Below are 17,614 nucleotides of genomic sequence, written 5' to 3' on the forward strand. Positions count from 1 at the left end.
CGCGGGGCCTACATGAAACATTTTGGGGATACATTGGCCAATGATTTTCTAGTCAAGAGACAATAAAGAACATAGGATATTCTATACTCATCCATATAGGTTGATGAAACCTTCGAGCGCCATTCATTGACCTTCATACTAGATGGTCTTGTATCCAAAATATTTTCTTTATGATCACCTTGATATGACTAGAAATAAATCAAAGCACTATGGTCCTAATATAACTTGGAGCATTTTGATGCCAATTAAGGTCATAAACTCTATTAGAATATATGACCACAAAGCCAATTAGATTAACCTGGATGTAGTCTATTTGACAATCTCGATATAATGTAATATTATTCAATAAATAGAAATGAGTGTTCATTATTGGCCTTATCTTTTTTGTGCTCATTTATTATGTTTAAATATGTTAATACTCACAACAAAGCCCACACACCATTTAGAGAACAAATGTAGTTGGACTGCACATTAGGATGGCGGTTATGAAATCAACTGCTAAGGAGTTGGGTTGAAATATTCTAGAGAAGTACTTAAAGGTTGGGTATTGAGTGTCCTATAGAGACTTATATTAAGCATCGCATTCATTTGATGAGTGCATGATGTGTGTCGAATCCACCAAAACTAATTTCCTACTAAAACTTGTGAAAGTAGTAAACATGGTCGAATCCGCAGAAACTAGTTTTAAATTAATTCCTTCAAATTAAAATAAAATAAAAGCAAAGGAGTTTTGTTTAAAGTCTAAATCTAGAAACTAAAAAAATAAAAAGGAGGAATAAATATTTTCAGTTAAAGACAGAATCATACTTGAATATTTTCAGTTAAAGACAGAATCATACTTGATTCCACTATATATTGATCATCGATACAAATATAATGATGATTCACAATAGATAAATTGGTATGGTCATTGGTACAACCTAACAACCTCACATTTTCTTACCTTTTTGTTAGTCAAGGAACATCTATTGACTAATTCTCTACTCAGAAAACAACATTGGAAACATTCTCAAGATTTAATTTATCAACAACATTAATAGAAAGGCCCAATCCTAGCTAATAAATTCCTACGAAGATTTACTTAAGTTAGATTATGCATTCCTCACAACATAATTGACCATTATAACAAGATAAATTATGTTGTGTTACCACTAGTTATTGAACTAAACAAACAATTACGGATTTGCAAGTTCAATTGGTTAGGCAAATATTCTTGATAATGAATAACGGTACCTATTATTCGTAAATCAGATAATTTGTGATAAAACCATAAAAAATAATACAAATACCCATATGAACGAAACTATAATGCACAAATTAGATCTCACATAATATAAGAATCAAGCATTCATTTTATCTTTAACCAAAAATTGAAGAACTAGCCTAGCATGCTAATGAGAGAATACATAAAACGAAAACAGAGAATATATATATATAAAAAAAAGTAGGGAATCAAAGATAAAAAGATGTCCAATATGATGAACTGTATCACCTATTTATACTAAATAGTAACTATTCCTATAAAAACTAAAAGATAGATTCCTAATAAAACTAAAAGTCCTATTTAATTAAAACTATTAATGGTAATAAGACTCCTCAAGAAGGGATAATTTCAAATATCAAGAGGCACTATAATTCATGTGCGAACCAGTTTTTTTTTAGAAAATTCATCTTTGTTTTCCTTTTTTTTTGCTGATTTCCCGCATGGTTAGGTGTGGGCATGCCTAACTGGATATACAAGGTTGTCATGTTACTAATTGTGGCTCCTTTCGTCACTTTTCATTCCACAAATCTCTTTAAGCTGATTCGCAATATATCACTTAATTAGAAATGTTTTTAACATAAAAAAATAGTCAATCACCATCGAGATTGTATCAAGATACACTGTTATCAGTGTCGTATTTTTCGGTATCAGACGTCAGACATCTATGCTATCTTAGTGGGTTTAATGATTAGATGTCAAATTGATTGAACTGATTCGTGGGGCTAATGATATAGAAGTCTTGGAGGTTTGATCGATATGACTTGAATCCCTAGCTTCGGTAGTATGGGAGCAGTCCTCAAACTTGAGGAACCACGAAGTCACGTGCATACGGTGATTGTATCTTGGATCTAGTGAGAGATAATCGTGTCACAAATATGATCATTATAAGCCTTGTCTAGTGCAGTTAGAATACGTACATAGCGAGTCCAGTGGGTTTTAAGAAGAGGATCCCCCCTGTCAGGATGTGACAGTGGTGTCTCCTATGCACTTAGAGATGCATTCAAGCCATATAAACATGTGGCCACAGTGATTGGTCGAATAGGAAACGAGTTCCTATGTTGAGCAATTAAGCGAAACACAGTCTCAAGTATTAAAGCATATACCTAGTACAGGATGAGAACCAACACCAAATTTCATGCCCTAAAATAAGGTTGAGAGATGATAGATGGAAGGACAATATCCACATGAAATTTGAGAGCTTCAATGTTCACACATATATTCACTTAGTCTTTAGAGCCACGCATGAACCATTGCTAGACGACCATCCATGATAGCGAGCTTTCTTGATTAATAATTGATCAAGGATAATTAATTAGACTAAATTTAATTAATAATCTATATGGGCACTAGCCCAAGTCTAATTGGGGATGAACCTAAAGAGTCACACACAGATTATTCAGGAAGAAAAGAGAATCAATTATGAATTAATTTTGAGAGATGCAAATAATTGGATTATTTACACGTGGGATGATTATAATTGAATGTGGGATGATTAATTGGATGGATCACTCAAAATTAAATTAATTGAATTAATTTAATTGGGCTTAATAAATAAATGAAATTTATTAATTAAGAGATATTTTAGGCTTGCGTCATTAATTAAATTACATGACATTGGTTCAATTTGGTTTGAATTTTATTAAATTTAATTTAATTAAATTCATTTGAACTTTGAAATTATTTTAGGCCCGATCCACTAAATTAAGGCCCATTAGCCAAAAAGTTGACTTCTATTATTGAAAGGAGGATTGACCAAGTTGCATTTTTGAAAAGTACAAACTTAACTATATTTGGATTACTTCTCTATATGGCATGATTGGATCATACCATATACAATAGGAGTTGCCTTGTGGGTAAGTGGAATGTATCTTGACATATTTTTTACTTATCCATACAAGACATATATATATCTATATATATATGAGTGATCAGGGTAACAAACTCATAATATAGCAAACACAAAACTCCTCCTCTTCTCTCTAGAAATCGACCGCCCTCTCTCTTCTCTGAGGTTGATTTTGATCTCTTGTAGTAAGGGGATCAAAGTGTCGTCCTCGTGGTGTGGTGTGAATCATCTCTAAAGGATTCCTCTATTGGAATCTAAGGTGAACGAGCTCATACAATTTTTTGGTTGTAACTTGAAATGAAAGAGGTAATTTCCGATTTAAATTATGGATCTTCGTTCCTCTTTCACCATATAGCCTTGTATTATTAGATTTTCTCTTCATCCTCATACTATATTAAACGCCTGGGAACACCCTTTGTTGGATAGAAAATTTCTTTTATGCATAAGTTTTATGGTTTCTTCTCTTGCTCACTTCCGCTCGCATGTTCCCTTGCTGAAAGACTATCCCTTCAGATCCACATTTCATTGTCACCATCAAATGCATGACCAGCACTATAGCATTGGATGGCCTGGAAATTTCATTCTATTATGCAGATATATAAATACATATATGAATGAAGAATGTCAAATAATATTGATGTGAGATAAATAAGATCGATTTACAATAGGACATTAAAACATGCAACCTAGCTAACATTCAACAACGTAATAGTTGGCACACCAAGCACTACTCGAACACATCTATATTCTCATTTGAATGATCCTCGACTTAGAACAATTAAGACCAAGACACATGTTGCACAATCACAATCATATGTGTGGTCATATGTAATAGCCATGTATGGCCTAAAGTCTTCATCTCACAACAGGTATTAAACACATGCAACCTAATTAATATCCATCAACTTAGTTGGCCCCAAACAGTAACCAACAATAATATTCTAAACGTATATCTCAGTTATGGCCACATTAGGTAGAAAATTTGAAATACAAATTCCAATTAAATGAAGGGAGACTTTCTTCCACATGCTAATGAAAAGGCCATGTAATGAAGGCGGTTTTCGTTGATATATATGATTGTACAATTGACAGAAGTTCTTAACGAAAAAGCCCACAAAGCTCCTCATCCACTCCAAATTCTGAAGTGTTCTAACAAGAAGCTTTTAACGTTTGCAAATCGAAAATTCCCTGTACGTACCTGCTCCTGTCCCTGAGCTTATTACTTAAGAAGACTCTAACCCAATCCTTGTGCCTCGAAACGGTTCTCTCTAATTATTGGCCAAACAAATCAATAAATCACCATACAACTGCAATGCACAGTATGTTCTCATCCCAGCAAACGCATGTTGTCCAACATGCAAGTGCTGAGGACAAGAAGTTGGTAGTCTTAATGAATTTGTGAAAGAAAAGGAGAAGATGCATATATACGGTACAACTTCTGATGAACGAGGTTCGGTATCTGTTCGTCAACCTTGTAAACAACTGATCAGTTGTGTCCTGAGCAAGGATTACTGAACCATGGCCATGAAAGTGGTTGATGCTGTCGTCCCACCACCACCGGAGGAGCCTACGTTCTGTCTCTGGAATCCTATCTTGTAAGCCATTTTAATTTCTTCTTCTGTCTTATCATCATAACCTTCATTTTCATCAACTTCCTCATAATTGTCCTCGTCATTCTCCTGAGCAAGGCCATCACTATTAGAGCATTCAACATTGTTGTAACTGTCGTCAACCATATCTCCATGGCTTTGTTGATGTTGCTTCTTTAGCATGTCTTCTGGCTTCAATACAAAAGTACCTTTGTTATTTGATAATTTCAGATTATTAAGGAAAAGACGACAAGATTAATGATCCTGCATATACTACTCTATATATATCCCTTGTCCAATAACAGATAAGATAGCAAAAAAGGACAATAAACTAAGGTAAATATGTAGGATTTTAGGGGAGATCAAGGTTTACTTCTCACACGCTCCTACATTAAAATAAATAAATAAAAAATAATTGCCCAAACGATTTTCAAGAGCTAACTTATAAACTTTCAAACATCTTATAAGATGTTTCGAAAAGCTTATAAACTTAGCCAAACACCCTCTTAATTGGACCAATTGATTAATTCACGTGACAAGTTTAGAACTTGGTACTCTTTCGAGTGTGAACAAATTATGGGAGAAAAATTTATTTTATGTTCTATAATTATAGAGGATTTGCAATTTTAGTACTGTTGGAATTCAATTTTGATAATTAAACCCTACAATTTTAAAAAATTTGCACATTGAGGATAAAATCCACCAAAAATTACAATCTTCGCCTGAATTTAGAGTTCACATGAGGTACAAATCCCTAATTCAAACTAGATTTATAATTTTTCCGAATGTTATTAAACCAATTTTTTTAAATTGAAGGGTGCAATAGTCAAATTGAAGTCCCAGAACTAAAATTGTCACTCTCTATAGGTGTCCTTATAATTTTCTTAATAACTAGACCAAATTTCTTCTTTTCTAATTTTGAAAAATGTTTCATAGATATAAATATCTTGATGCCGTTCATAGATAAAATTGAATAATGCAGTTTTAGTCTTGTAACTCAAAGGGTGTCATTTTGGTCCTGTGCGGATTATTTTTTATAATTTAGTCATGTCACTTTAAAATTTTAATAATTTTAGTCATTTTTCAATCAATTTATCTGAATATTATTCATGACTTGCACATGACCTAATTAAATTGGGGATTTCGTCCATTATGATGAGATCAAAACCATTAAATTAGAGATCCCAACCATTTCAACCATTAAATTGGTGTAAAACAACATTGAAAATTTTAATGAAAAAAGTTTGCGAAAAAGAATTAAAATTGTGAAAATTGGCCAAAATTTTTAATTTAATTGGATCATGTGCAACTCACACGCAGTTTTCCTGTCAATTAGGTCAAAAAATGACTAAAATTATCAAAACCTAAAATTACAGGACTTAAATTACAAAAAATAATTTGTACAGAACCAAAAATTACATCCCCAAATTATAGGACTCAAATTGCATATTTCCTAAAAAGCATTATAATTTTGGTCAAGTAACTATAATAGAATGACTATTTTAATCATACTGGAACTTAATCTGACAGTGAGTCTATAAATTTAACAAAAAAAAATGGAAAATTAATAACAAAATTCTTCAAAATGGTAAATGTGATCACAATTTGTGGCTCGTATGAGGGACACATGCAAAAATTTCGATCAAATTTGCAATTTTCAATAGATTTTGTCCTCAATATGTCAATTTCATTAAATTTTAGGTTTAATTGACTGATTGAATTCTAATATAACTAGAGTTATCATTCCCATATAATTATAAAATTAAAATTGTAATTTTTTTTATCACCCTATTTTTAGATATTAATATTAAATTATTTTCCTAGAATCGGCCATTACTACCTATTTTATTGTGCAACTCTGACCATAATTGATAATAACTCAACACGAAGTGGTAGGATTACCTGCTTTGCTCCTCCAATATTACCCTGACTTTGTTCCCCAAAGAGGCCGGATGAATAGGCTCCTACACTGCTTGTCTGCGCCTGAGTTTTGGCTCCATCTTTATCCTCCGATACATTTGCTTTCAACGATTCCAATGACAGCATTCCTATACCTTGTTGCTGTTGTTGCTTTTCTTGCTCAGGCAAGCTACCAAGAATCCCGCTACTACCACCACCTCCAGCACCAGTCACGTTGCCACCAGTGTTTCCAATGACTTTTTTCCGATATAACGCATCAAGTTCATTAAAGTAAGGGCAGGTTTTGGAATCTTCGGACCGCTTTTTGTTGCTTTCTTTTACTTTCTTGAAGTACTTGTTGATGTTTTCCCACTTCTCCTTGCATCTCTTGGCGTTTCTGTTGTAGCCCATTCGCTGCATACCTGAAGAGATCTCTTCCCACAGAGGCCCCTTAGGCCCTGCCTCCTGATATCTGGACTCCAGGCTGCTCCTCAACTTTATTAAAGCTAGGACTTCCGCTTTTGGCCATCTTGAGGAGGTTACCTCCAAGCTGCTGCTGCCGCCTGTAAAATCTAGTAATGGCATCTGTTGCTCAGGTATTGCAGCCGCCACCGTCTCAGAAGTATTCTGAAGCTGATCGTGGGCTTCAACAATTTCAAGAGTTTGAGTCTGCAGGGGATGATGAGAAGAAACACCTTGTTGATCACGTCGTTTTGGATGGGTTTGGCTCAGAGATTGCTGTTGTTCCGGAAAGGTGGGCTGCTGTTGGGGTCCAGAGGGTGGAGGTTGCGAGACCGGCACTGAGGGTGGGGGGTTTCGAGGAACGGCTGTGGGCAGGTGGATGGTCTGTCCAGTAATTTTCTGTAGGAACGCAATAATGGCAGCGTCCCTGGACGCAGAGATTGCGCGCTCCTGAGCCGTGAGCTCGTGTTCCCGAGCAAGCCTTGCCATGTCTTGCCTCTTCCAAGCTTCTTCTCTGATCATCCTGTCTTGCTCTCTTTTCTCTATGGCTTCTAGAAATTTCTGCTGCATAGCTTCTTGCTTCTGCATTACCTGCTTCATTAAACCCTCAAAGAAGTCCATCATTCTCTCATCATTATCCGCGCTGCCGGCACGGTGGCTCCTCTTGCGTTTGCGGTTGTGTGGGTTGCCAGTCAATTCCATTTCTACATCTTCTTCCTCGTCCTCGTCTTGATCATCTTCCCCTTCCGAGGATGAGGAGCTGTTGGATGAGGAACTTACTCCAAATGCATTAAATAATGAAACTGCCGGCGCATCTCGAGTAGCAGCAGTTCCAGCACCTGCAGCAGGAGGAGGATGGGCGCCTTCCGGTTGAGGCATTACCGCAGGCGGTAATGAGAGGGAGACGGAGGTAGGGTGATTCGGAATCCTCGGAAGAACCTGCAAGGGGCTGTGGGTGGTGGGAATGGCTGTAGCCGTGCTATGTTGGAGAGCCTCGAGTTGGCTAAAGAACTTGTAGCTCTTGCCATCCTGACGGCCCGCACGCCCTTCCTTTGTTCGTTTGTAATATTTATGGACATTTTCGAATTTCTCCTTGCATTTTTTAGCACTCCTTTTGTATCCCAGCTCCGCTAGTTTTCTGACACTCAAACAAAACAACAATCAAATAAAACTAATACCGTGAAAAAGAAAAGTTTTCGAACTAAGGAATATGTCCGGATTCAAATTATTGTCTTATTGAATGAATTATGTAATAAATATATGTATTAATGTAGGAATATGTAGAGGTATCCTTCTCTTCATCCCTACGCACGCATGCTGTCCCAATGTCCCACACCCACTAAACCAAACCTGTAAAGAAATTAAATGAAACGGGGGAGAGAGAGAAAGGTGAGAGAGTACAAAATGATTTCTTTTAATAAAGAACGGTAAGCAGAATAATATGCCCCTCGGGATTTGCACTTTCTCATACTAATGAAGTGATTATAATAGTATCAGCATCATGGCGTCGAGAAAAAACAACGAGGGAAACAAGTTGAAAAAGTGAGAAGAAAGCAATCTGAATGCAGCGATTGGCTAGAAATTCATGCAGCGGATCTGGGGTCACACTATGAAATTCAGCGAAAGATAGATTTCAAAAGATGCCCGTCTCGTGACTCGTGATGCCAACACATTGACACAAGCCCATGTGCGCCTTCGTGCACACAAATAGAGAGACCTTCTCTCTCTCTCTCTAGAGAGAGAAACTAATAAAGATTAATGGGTGGGTGGGATATTGTGATGTTGCCCATCAAACAATTGTATTTCCGCTGTACGCAATCAATCCTCCCATATCAGTGTAACTTGCATAGATGATGAACTGGAGGGAATTATTAAGCTTCACTTTCTCAACTCTCTCTTTCTTACCTGGCAAAGTATTTCTTGCTACCTCCATCACCACTCACAATGTCTTGGACACAATTATCCTTAGCTATTCCTGCGGTTGCACTTATTACACTATTATGACCATCCTAACTGAATTCAATACATCCAACCAAACCCTCACACACTAACTCGCATTCTTGGCTGTCAGGGAAATGTAGAACTGATGAGAGCAAATCAGACATATATATGGATAAAGGATAAGATGTACGTGAACCCAATACATCCAACATGCTTCTGCATTTGGATCCGACCTAACAATGAGCTGAGGGTTTGGATAGTTAAGGTTAATTTTCAGTACATGTGTTAATAAAGAGTTGAGAGTAAAAAGTAGTATTATCACCTGGAAACTTGTTCCCAGAGAGGACCCTTAAGGGTGGCATCGCGGAATGCTGTATCCATTTCAGACCTAATCTGCAGAAGGGCCAAAGTCTCCTGACGCGGCCACCTGTTCCCGGAGGCGCCACCTGCACCTTCCGCCGTCGCTCGTATCACTTCTTCGAAATCATTATTGGCAATGGCTCCCGGAGCCGGAGGTCGGCTGCTTATGGGTGAGGCTGCTTCTGCAATTCCCAGATCTCCAAATTTCTGATGCTCGTCGCTACTGATTACCACCTCCGGGGGCGCTGATTGGGGTTGGACTTGGGGATAACCACCTAAAGACTGAGGCCCTCCACCGCCTTCCTGCTGCTGATGTTGCATACTGATTCAGTTAATTCTCCCCTCCACTGCCGCACTACTACAATTTTCTTCCAGAAACGAAAGAGAAAAGAACAGAAATCTGTAATCACTCTATTCCTCTCGTGATCCTCGCAATTGCTAGAGGGAGACGCATATACGTGCGCCTGCGGCAGAGATCGATCGCACAAGATGAGGGGAGTACTGAATGCAGATTTACACACAATCAGTAACACGTATCTGCTTAGTTGGCTCCTCCTGTTCTTATTATTACCACTGTGAGGAGGGCGTCTTGCTTGCTGGGCCAGCAGCAGCAGGGCGGGGGGAGATGAGCAAATGCGAGTTTATTACCGATGGAGAACAATTGTGATGATATATAAATGTTGTGGTGGGTTTGGAGTACTTTGGAGAAACTAAGAATACGGGAAAAGTCCAAGAAACGGAGTTCCTAAGAGATAGTGCTGCTGGCTTTGATGGAATGATTTCTCCCGGTTCACTTTTATATCTTATGATTTGAGTACCATCTGAAACCAGAAAAGAAAAAAGAAAAAGAAAAAGATGGTATGAATGCCAGAATCATCACTATTAACTGTAAAACGAGAGAGAGAGAGAGAGAGAGAGAGAGAGAGAGAGAACGGTGCTATAGAGTTTAGACAGAGAATAAAAAGTTAAGGATTTACGAAGGTGACGATGATTGAGAGAGAGAGAGAGAAAGTTAGGAAACAAATGCAACGTTGTCAGCTGCTTCACTTTGCAGCTAATAATTGCTGAGACCATTACTCCCCCAGTATATTATTAAATATTTTAAGTGTACATTAAAAGAAATGAAGTGAACAGATCCGACTCTTTGCCACTCACTCACATTGTTGAGTTATTTATTTTTAATTAAAAAAAAAGGGAAATTTCATCCTGTGCGTTAAAATAGGCATCGAATTGTTGAAAATTTAATTCATCTACCACCCACTGACCTATATAAGGAGAATTTACCAAATCAAAAGAAAAAAAAAAAAAAAGAAGGAGAATTTATGTAATTCATCCCTCTTTTTTATATAATTATGCATACGCTCATCAAAAACATTAATATTTGTACACTGACACTTCTTTTAGTCTTTTTCATATGGAGGAAAATCTAATATCACTAAAAAAATTTGCCTTGATGTATATTGCCCCTGTTCACCTAGTCTAAAATTATTAGAATTTTTATGGTCCATAATTTTGTGATGACTGCTTCTGTAATGACCAAATCTTAGAGGGTATATCAAGAAAATGGTAATATGACTACATATATATTTCTATTTATTACAAATTTTTATTTAATTTATGTTAAATTACATTGTGTTTTTCAGTCTTTAAAACTTTTCTTAGTTTTCATATTAATTCGGTGGCTCAGAAAATACACCCAGCCCAAACAGAGGCCTAACTCACCTGGAGCCCCAATTTACATAGATGCCTAGTAGTCTTGAGATGCGTGAGACCCAAGAGGGAGTAGCTTTCACTGCCTAAATACCCACATACGGAATTATGGAAGAGTGGGCCATAATCAAACGCCCATTCGCCCATGGGCCTTCGAACTGACCTGGTCGCCAAGCTGGCCACTCTCCCAAATGGTTGAAGATCATTCGTTCAAGAAGGGAGTAAATGTTCATGTATGATTGGCAGAAGGATAAGGAGATAGACTTATATTGCACACGCCCCAACCACCTTTAGGGAACTCCAGACTTTAGAGAAAGAAAAAATTACAGTTTGCGTCTCATAACTTAACCCATTTGTGATTTTGGTCCCATTATTTTATGACTCAAAAGATATAGTCCCACAAGTCCAAAAAAATTATAATTGACATCCCATTAACCATTTCTATTAAGTTAACGGATGCACATGTGTTGCACGTGCTCCTTCGTTAACAATTTAATAAAAATGAGAAATGGGATGTAAATTGTAATTTTTTTGACTTGTGGGATTAAATCTGTTGAATCGTAAAATAATGGAATCAAAATCACAAATAGGATAAATTATGGGATGTAAATTACAGTTTCCCCGAGAAGGTCTATCCATTTGAAACTCCCCCTGGTCGGATTTTTTGAGATCTTTGTTAACGACTTTCAGATTCTGAGGAGACTTATCCATGGCAACTCCGACCCAAGCCCTCAAGGACTACACTTCTTCATTCGCTGGGGGATTGCAACTATGAAAGCCAGGCTTTGCCCCTTGGTTAAGAGTAATGCCTCTTTGGCACAAACACACATACAAATGCACTGCCAAAACATCTTAGCAACCATATTATTTTCGCATCTCCTAAGCACCCGTTGCTACTTTATTCCTCCTAATTTTATCTTTCCATGACTATCTACCTACTTAAATGTTGGAGTGCTAACAATTTTTTGGCAGGGCCCATATTCAGGCTTGTAAGGAATTCGACCCAAAAGCATCAAGTCCAAAGATTCTTAATTCCATCAACTGGCGTTGTTTGTGGTAAACACAGAACTAAGATGTGAGAATCAATATAGTGGTTTGAACAATCAAAAGGCCGTGGACGCTTCGAGCGATGCCCAGACCCTTTAGGTGGTTTCGGGGACACCCTTATCCCCCATGAGAGGTATAGGCCCTTCTGGAGCTAGCGAATCTCTTGTAGATCCCCCACACAACAATTGCTCCTTTGATACTTCGTCAGGAAGGTTGTCGCAAGGTTTGTTAAAGACCTGAAATAGATGGTCGCCTCGGCAGTAGAAACATAGTTTATGGTTGTGGCCCAGATGCCTAGTGCGGTCCTTGTAGTTGTAGAAGCATCAACGATGGAGACGGACCCCAAGCTCGAGGGTCGCTAGCTCTCCCTAAGGGCAGGGCTTATCTCTACATCCATTAGAAGAGGTTCCCCCTTAGTAGGTAGCTGCTTCGAGTGACTTTAGAAGGGACTTCAGGATGTTCAAAAGCCGTAACCGGAGTTCCACTAGAGGAACAAGGTGGCATCTCTTTGAACGAGGAGTTCATGATAGACGAACTCCCCTCAGTTTTTGAACCCTCTGTATCGTGTAGTGTGATGGTACGACCGATCCCCATAAGCATTTTTCCCATTTTGAAAAATGTGACCTCCCTACATAGCTACATAGATAGGACTAAATGCTAGGGCAACCCAAAAATGGTTTAACTAGTTGCAAGCAGGATCAATTGCGAGCTTCTAGGAGTTTCAGTCCTTGATCTTGCATCAATTTGCCAGTAGTAGAGAATACCAAAAGATATAACTCAGCCTCTTCACCATCTTCCAGAAAGAGGCAGAGTCCTTAAGGGATTACCTCAATTGCTTCACTACGTTCACACCGGAGATGCCTTCGGCCACATAGGAGATCGAGGCTAGTGTCTTCTCCTAGGGATTGTTGGATGAGAATTTCTTTAAATCTTTGGCTAAGAAGCTGGTCCCAAAATTTGATAGCCTCCTGGCCCAGCTACGAAGTATATCAACATGGAGGGGACCCAAGCCTCCAAAAGAGAGGGATTAGTAGAAAAGAAGAATGATCTTAAGGAGGAAGAATCCTCAAAGAAATGAGGATGAATTTCACTATAAAAAAGCAGAATTTGGAGTAGATAACATGACTCTTCCAAAGACCGTTCCAAACTAGAACGGTTTTGAGAATAATTGAGGAACAAAATCAGCCGTTGATGTCATAATCCTCTTATGTTTCATCTTTTACTTTTGAAACGACAGGACTGTTACAAAAACTATTTCAATTATTATGCAACAAGTTATGGTCCAACTATTGTGCCAAAATTGGAAGGGCAAAATATTGTATCATAATTTGGATCACTTTTGTAACCATAGGAACAGCTAGCCAATGGTAGATATATACCGTTCCAAAATGTGGTCCAACAGCCGTTGAAGTATGGGACAATAGAAAAAATCATTACAAAATGAGGTATAATTTCAGACGGTTCAATACTTAGAAATACATGTATTACAATACTCGTTCCTAAATATGATATTTGTGAGAAATTGTTTGTGTTTCAAATACCACTCTAACGTGAGTTGCAATTTGGCATGACTTTAATAGATAAAAAATATTGTATTACAATACCTATCCCGTATTTCGACGACTAAATTTTAACGGTTATTTTTTTCATTCCCAAATGTGTGCAAGAGCTCGTTACTAAATGTGGTACAACGACTATATTCTAATGGCTATTTCTGGAGTTTCAAAAATCATTCCAATCCCCGCTCCAAATTTCGTATATATATGTTGGTTTCATTTCATTTGTTCTCACTATTTCTCTTGTACTCTTATATAATTGATAGTAAATTTTCTCAATCTCTCTCAAATTTTTGTTGATCTTTGAAGCTATTTTGATCATGTAATAATTTGAAGCCTTTTTGATCAGTTAAAATGCATGCAATACTTATTAATTGATTATATTTGTTCTACTTTTGTCGATTAAAATACATGTCTATAATAATATATGTATGTGTAGGAATCATCATGTTAAGACAGTTGGAGAGATAACTGTATGAGAAAAACCTGTGGAGGAGGGCAGGTCTTTTGCTGGAGTTTAAAAATGGTGTTACTAGAATGGGCCAAGTCTGAACATGCATATATGGACGGTGAGAAGATTCAGTATTTGTGTCGGAAGTGCAAAAGTAAAATTTTTAAAGCACCAGAAGAGGTAAATTTTGATTTATATATGAAAGGGCTTATGTCGGAGTATTATAATTAGACTTTCAATGGAGGGAAGATGGTGGAGTACTACTTTGATGCCGTCACTGCCCCTCTGTGTGGGAGGAGCGAACTCCAACTTCTTAGGAGGAGTGTAGTATGCACGGAAGTGATGCGGCACAGATGGATTGACACAGAGGATGATTTTTTATGTTGTTGGTTGATTTTATGATCTCTTTATTACCAGGAGGGTGTGCTTGATGGTTGTAAAAGATTTTGTCCTAGTAATGTCGGGCCTAATTTATATTATGGTAAGGGACCCAATGATTATATGTCTGGGTTGTCAAATTATTTTTTTGATGTAGTGCATGTTACGCACCAATTGTTGTAGATCGACTGCATTAAATTCAGTTCACAACGATTACTGGTCTGGTGAATATCAAGGCTAAAAGCAATTTTTTCAAGCTAGCATATGATCAGGTGTCGCAATGGGCTAATAATATATTGCCTTGCGATCACACCCTACCCCTCAATTGATATAGTACGAAGAAGTTGATAAGAGATTTGGGTTAACTTCTTGAGAAGATTGATGCGTGTAAAATGGTAGCATGCTGTACTAGGACAACATTGATATAAATCACTGCAAGTTTCTGAAGAAACTTAATAAAAGCTAACTAAGGAGCAAAATCCTAGTCGTAAAAAACATTTTATGCCATTCTTCAGTATTTACCGCTTACCTCTCGGCTATAGAGGTTTTATGCTTTGGAAGTGAATGTCGAGCACATAACGTGGCTTTTCAACTATCAGACAAAGGAGGGATCCATGTGCCATCCGTTCGATGCGGAGACTAAGGTTGTGCATGGATGGGTTAGTGCTACACAGACAGTATGGTCATACTTACTCGTGTTGGCCCGTTATTTTTAAACCCTACAATCTCCCACTAGGAATATGCATAGTTTTGAGTATATGTTCCTAATGATGGTGATCCCTGGCCTTTTCAATCCCAAGCATTTGATCATGTACTTGAAGTCATTGATTGAGGAGTTGTACAATTTGTGGCATGTGGGTGTACTGACGCATGACAATGCCATAAATCAGGCATTCATGATGGGTGCCGCATTAATGTAGACCGCAGACGACCTACCCGCTTATGGGATGGCGTTTGGATGTAGTAATACTTATGGTATGAAGTGTCCACTTTGTATGGATGACATACAGACATCCCATTTGTAGTACAATAAAAAGGCATGCTACTTTGACTGCCATAGACAATTAGATTACCCACTTATTTGAACATGCACATCATTTTGTTCCAGTGATGTTAGGTCAATCTGGTAAAAGGTATGAAGATACACCCCAATTACCACCTCGTTGATGTAAATTTCAAGAAGGTGTACCGAAAGAATGAATCATTTATCTTGGCGCAACAAGTAATACAAAACTACACAAAGAACCCGAGCATGAAGAGAGCTGAAGTAGACTGGATGAGTGTATGCAAAACCAAAGCTTGATGAATAATTGATGATTCTTTATTGACCGAAGTCGCATATCATATAGAGGAAGTCATATCTACTCCAGAACTTGTTATAGACAATCAAATGTATGACCTGCATGATCCACATGATATACAATTAGTCATTAATATTTTTGTGGAACATCAACAGGGAGCAGTTATATCCCACTCGACAAATGGTGAATCTGATGATGAAGATAACTTTGAGGATTATGGGACTAAAGAAGACCATGATTGAGTGTTTAGTGTTTAGTTATCGTTCCTATTTGTAATGAAAAATTTAAGTTTATACATTCTATTAATTATATATTTTTTAAAAATAAAATAATACTGGAACAATTATGAATGTAAACAATATGATTACACAAACCATTTCAAATTGTATGGTATTTTGGTGAAATTTGCAATAAGAACATTTTTTTTTCAACATTATCGTTCCACTATCCATTCCACAAATAAATTACATATCGCACTCCAAATAATTTTGGAACGGTTATAAATGTAAACAATATGATTACAAAAACTGTTCCAAACTGTACTGTATTTTGCTGAAATTTCCAATAGGAACTTTTTTTCGTCCAATTTTACCATTCCAATACCCGTTCCACAAGTGAATTAGATATGGCCAGAAAAGGAGAAAAATTCAAACATTGAAATCGGTTATTTCAATTTGACTGTTCCAAGAAGCATTCCGACATAATTTCGTTGGCACCTTTTGAAAAATAGGTGGGAGAATTAAAACTTGGAATGATTGTATGCTAAAAAATCATTCCTAAACATATTTTCAAATAACACTTAGTAACTTTATTAACTCACCATTCCAAATTCTAAATTATTCTAAACCGTTTCAAATGTTTCCTCATAACCATCTCAAAATGTATATAAAACTATCTACTGGTCATTCTGGTTATGATATCTCAACATTTGCTACCCGAATTAATTCAAAAGATACTGTCTATTTGAATATATATGATGGTTTGATTTAAAATTATATGGACTATTGGATGGTTAAACCATTTTGAATCTCACTTACTAGTCAAATTAAAACATAATAATTAATTATATTATAAATTTTTTATTTAAAAATTAAAAAATACATTTTTTAATAAATATATAAATTAGGATCAGGCCTTTGCACGGTTTGTGAATGTTTTTAAACAAATGAATACAGGTCCAAATTTGATGACTAAATATCATATGAACCGTTCAAAAAAATATATTAAATCTTGTGGGAAATGGTGGTGCAAAAATTATTTCAGAACAACATCGTACAATAGTTTGAACATGTATTGTAAACAAAGGACAAAGCCATTCCAAAGTATATTCCAATTGAAGGTTCAAATTGTGTTCCAAAGCCCATTTTGAAATATGTCAATCGGGCATACAAAAATAATGCGAAAATATATTTCTAAATGAGTGGGAACATGCGTCTTCCTTATATTCCAATTTATGTATTACAATGATCATTCCAGAATATGAACAAAAAATAAAAACATAAACTATTCTAAATAGAAAAAAAGTGTTCCAAAAAATAATTATGTTTTTAGATAGTCACCCGTATTTAGAAACGATATATGAACAAGAGGTACAAAAGTCATTACTAATTAGGAACGATTGTGGCCTATTCGTTCATAATAATTAGAACACTGGCTATTACAATGGAAGGGCTACCGTTCCATGGTCGTTCCAAAGTCCGGTCCAATAGTGTTCAACTAGTAATTTCTTGTTTCACAAAAAAATAATCGTTTGTAAATCCACTTCAAATTCTATATTTTTTCTAGTGTTTTAGAGACAAGAGGTCCTCGT

At 36.7% G+C, this 17,614-nt stretch overlaps 1 protein-coding gene across 2 annotated transcripts; it reads right to left on the reverse strand.

Moving 5' to 3' along the window:
• LOC105164402 (trihelix transcription factor GTL1) lies at positions 4,157-10,424 on the reverse strand. 2 transcript variants are annotated; one of them, XM_011083047.2, is made up of 3 exons: positions 9,324-10,420; positions 6,602-8,198; positions 4,157-4,891 (listed from the first exon to the last, which is right to left on the reverse strand). In XM_011083047.2, the coding sequence occupies exons 1-3, from the start codon at positions 9,680-9,682 to the stop codon at positions 4,619-4,621; spliced, it is 2,229 nt and encodes a 742-aa protein (XP_011081349.1). In that variant the 5' UTR covers positions 9,683-10,420; the 3' UTR covers positions 4,157-4,618. The 2 variants fall into 2 exon arrangements, with proteins under 2 accessions (XP_011081349.1, XP_011081350.1); XM_011083048.2 differs by having other exon boundaries at positions 4,763-4,887; positions 9,324-10,424.

The sequence above is a fragment of the Sesamum indicum genome, linkage group LG6 (assembly GCF_000512975.1).
Source record: "Sesamum indicum cultivar Zhongzhi No. 13 linkage group LG6, S_indicum_v1.0, whole genome shotgun sequence".
Classification (NCBI taxonomy): domain Eukaryota; kingdom Viridiplantae; phylum Streptophyta; class Magnoliopsida; order Lamiales; family Pedaliaceae; genus Sesamum; species Sesamum indicum.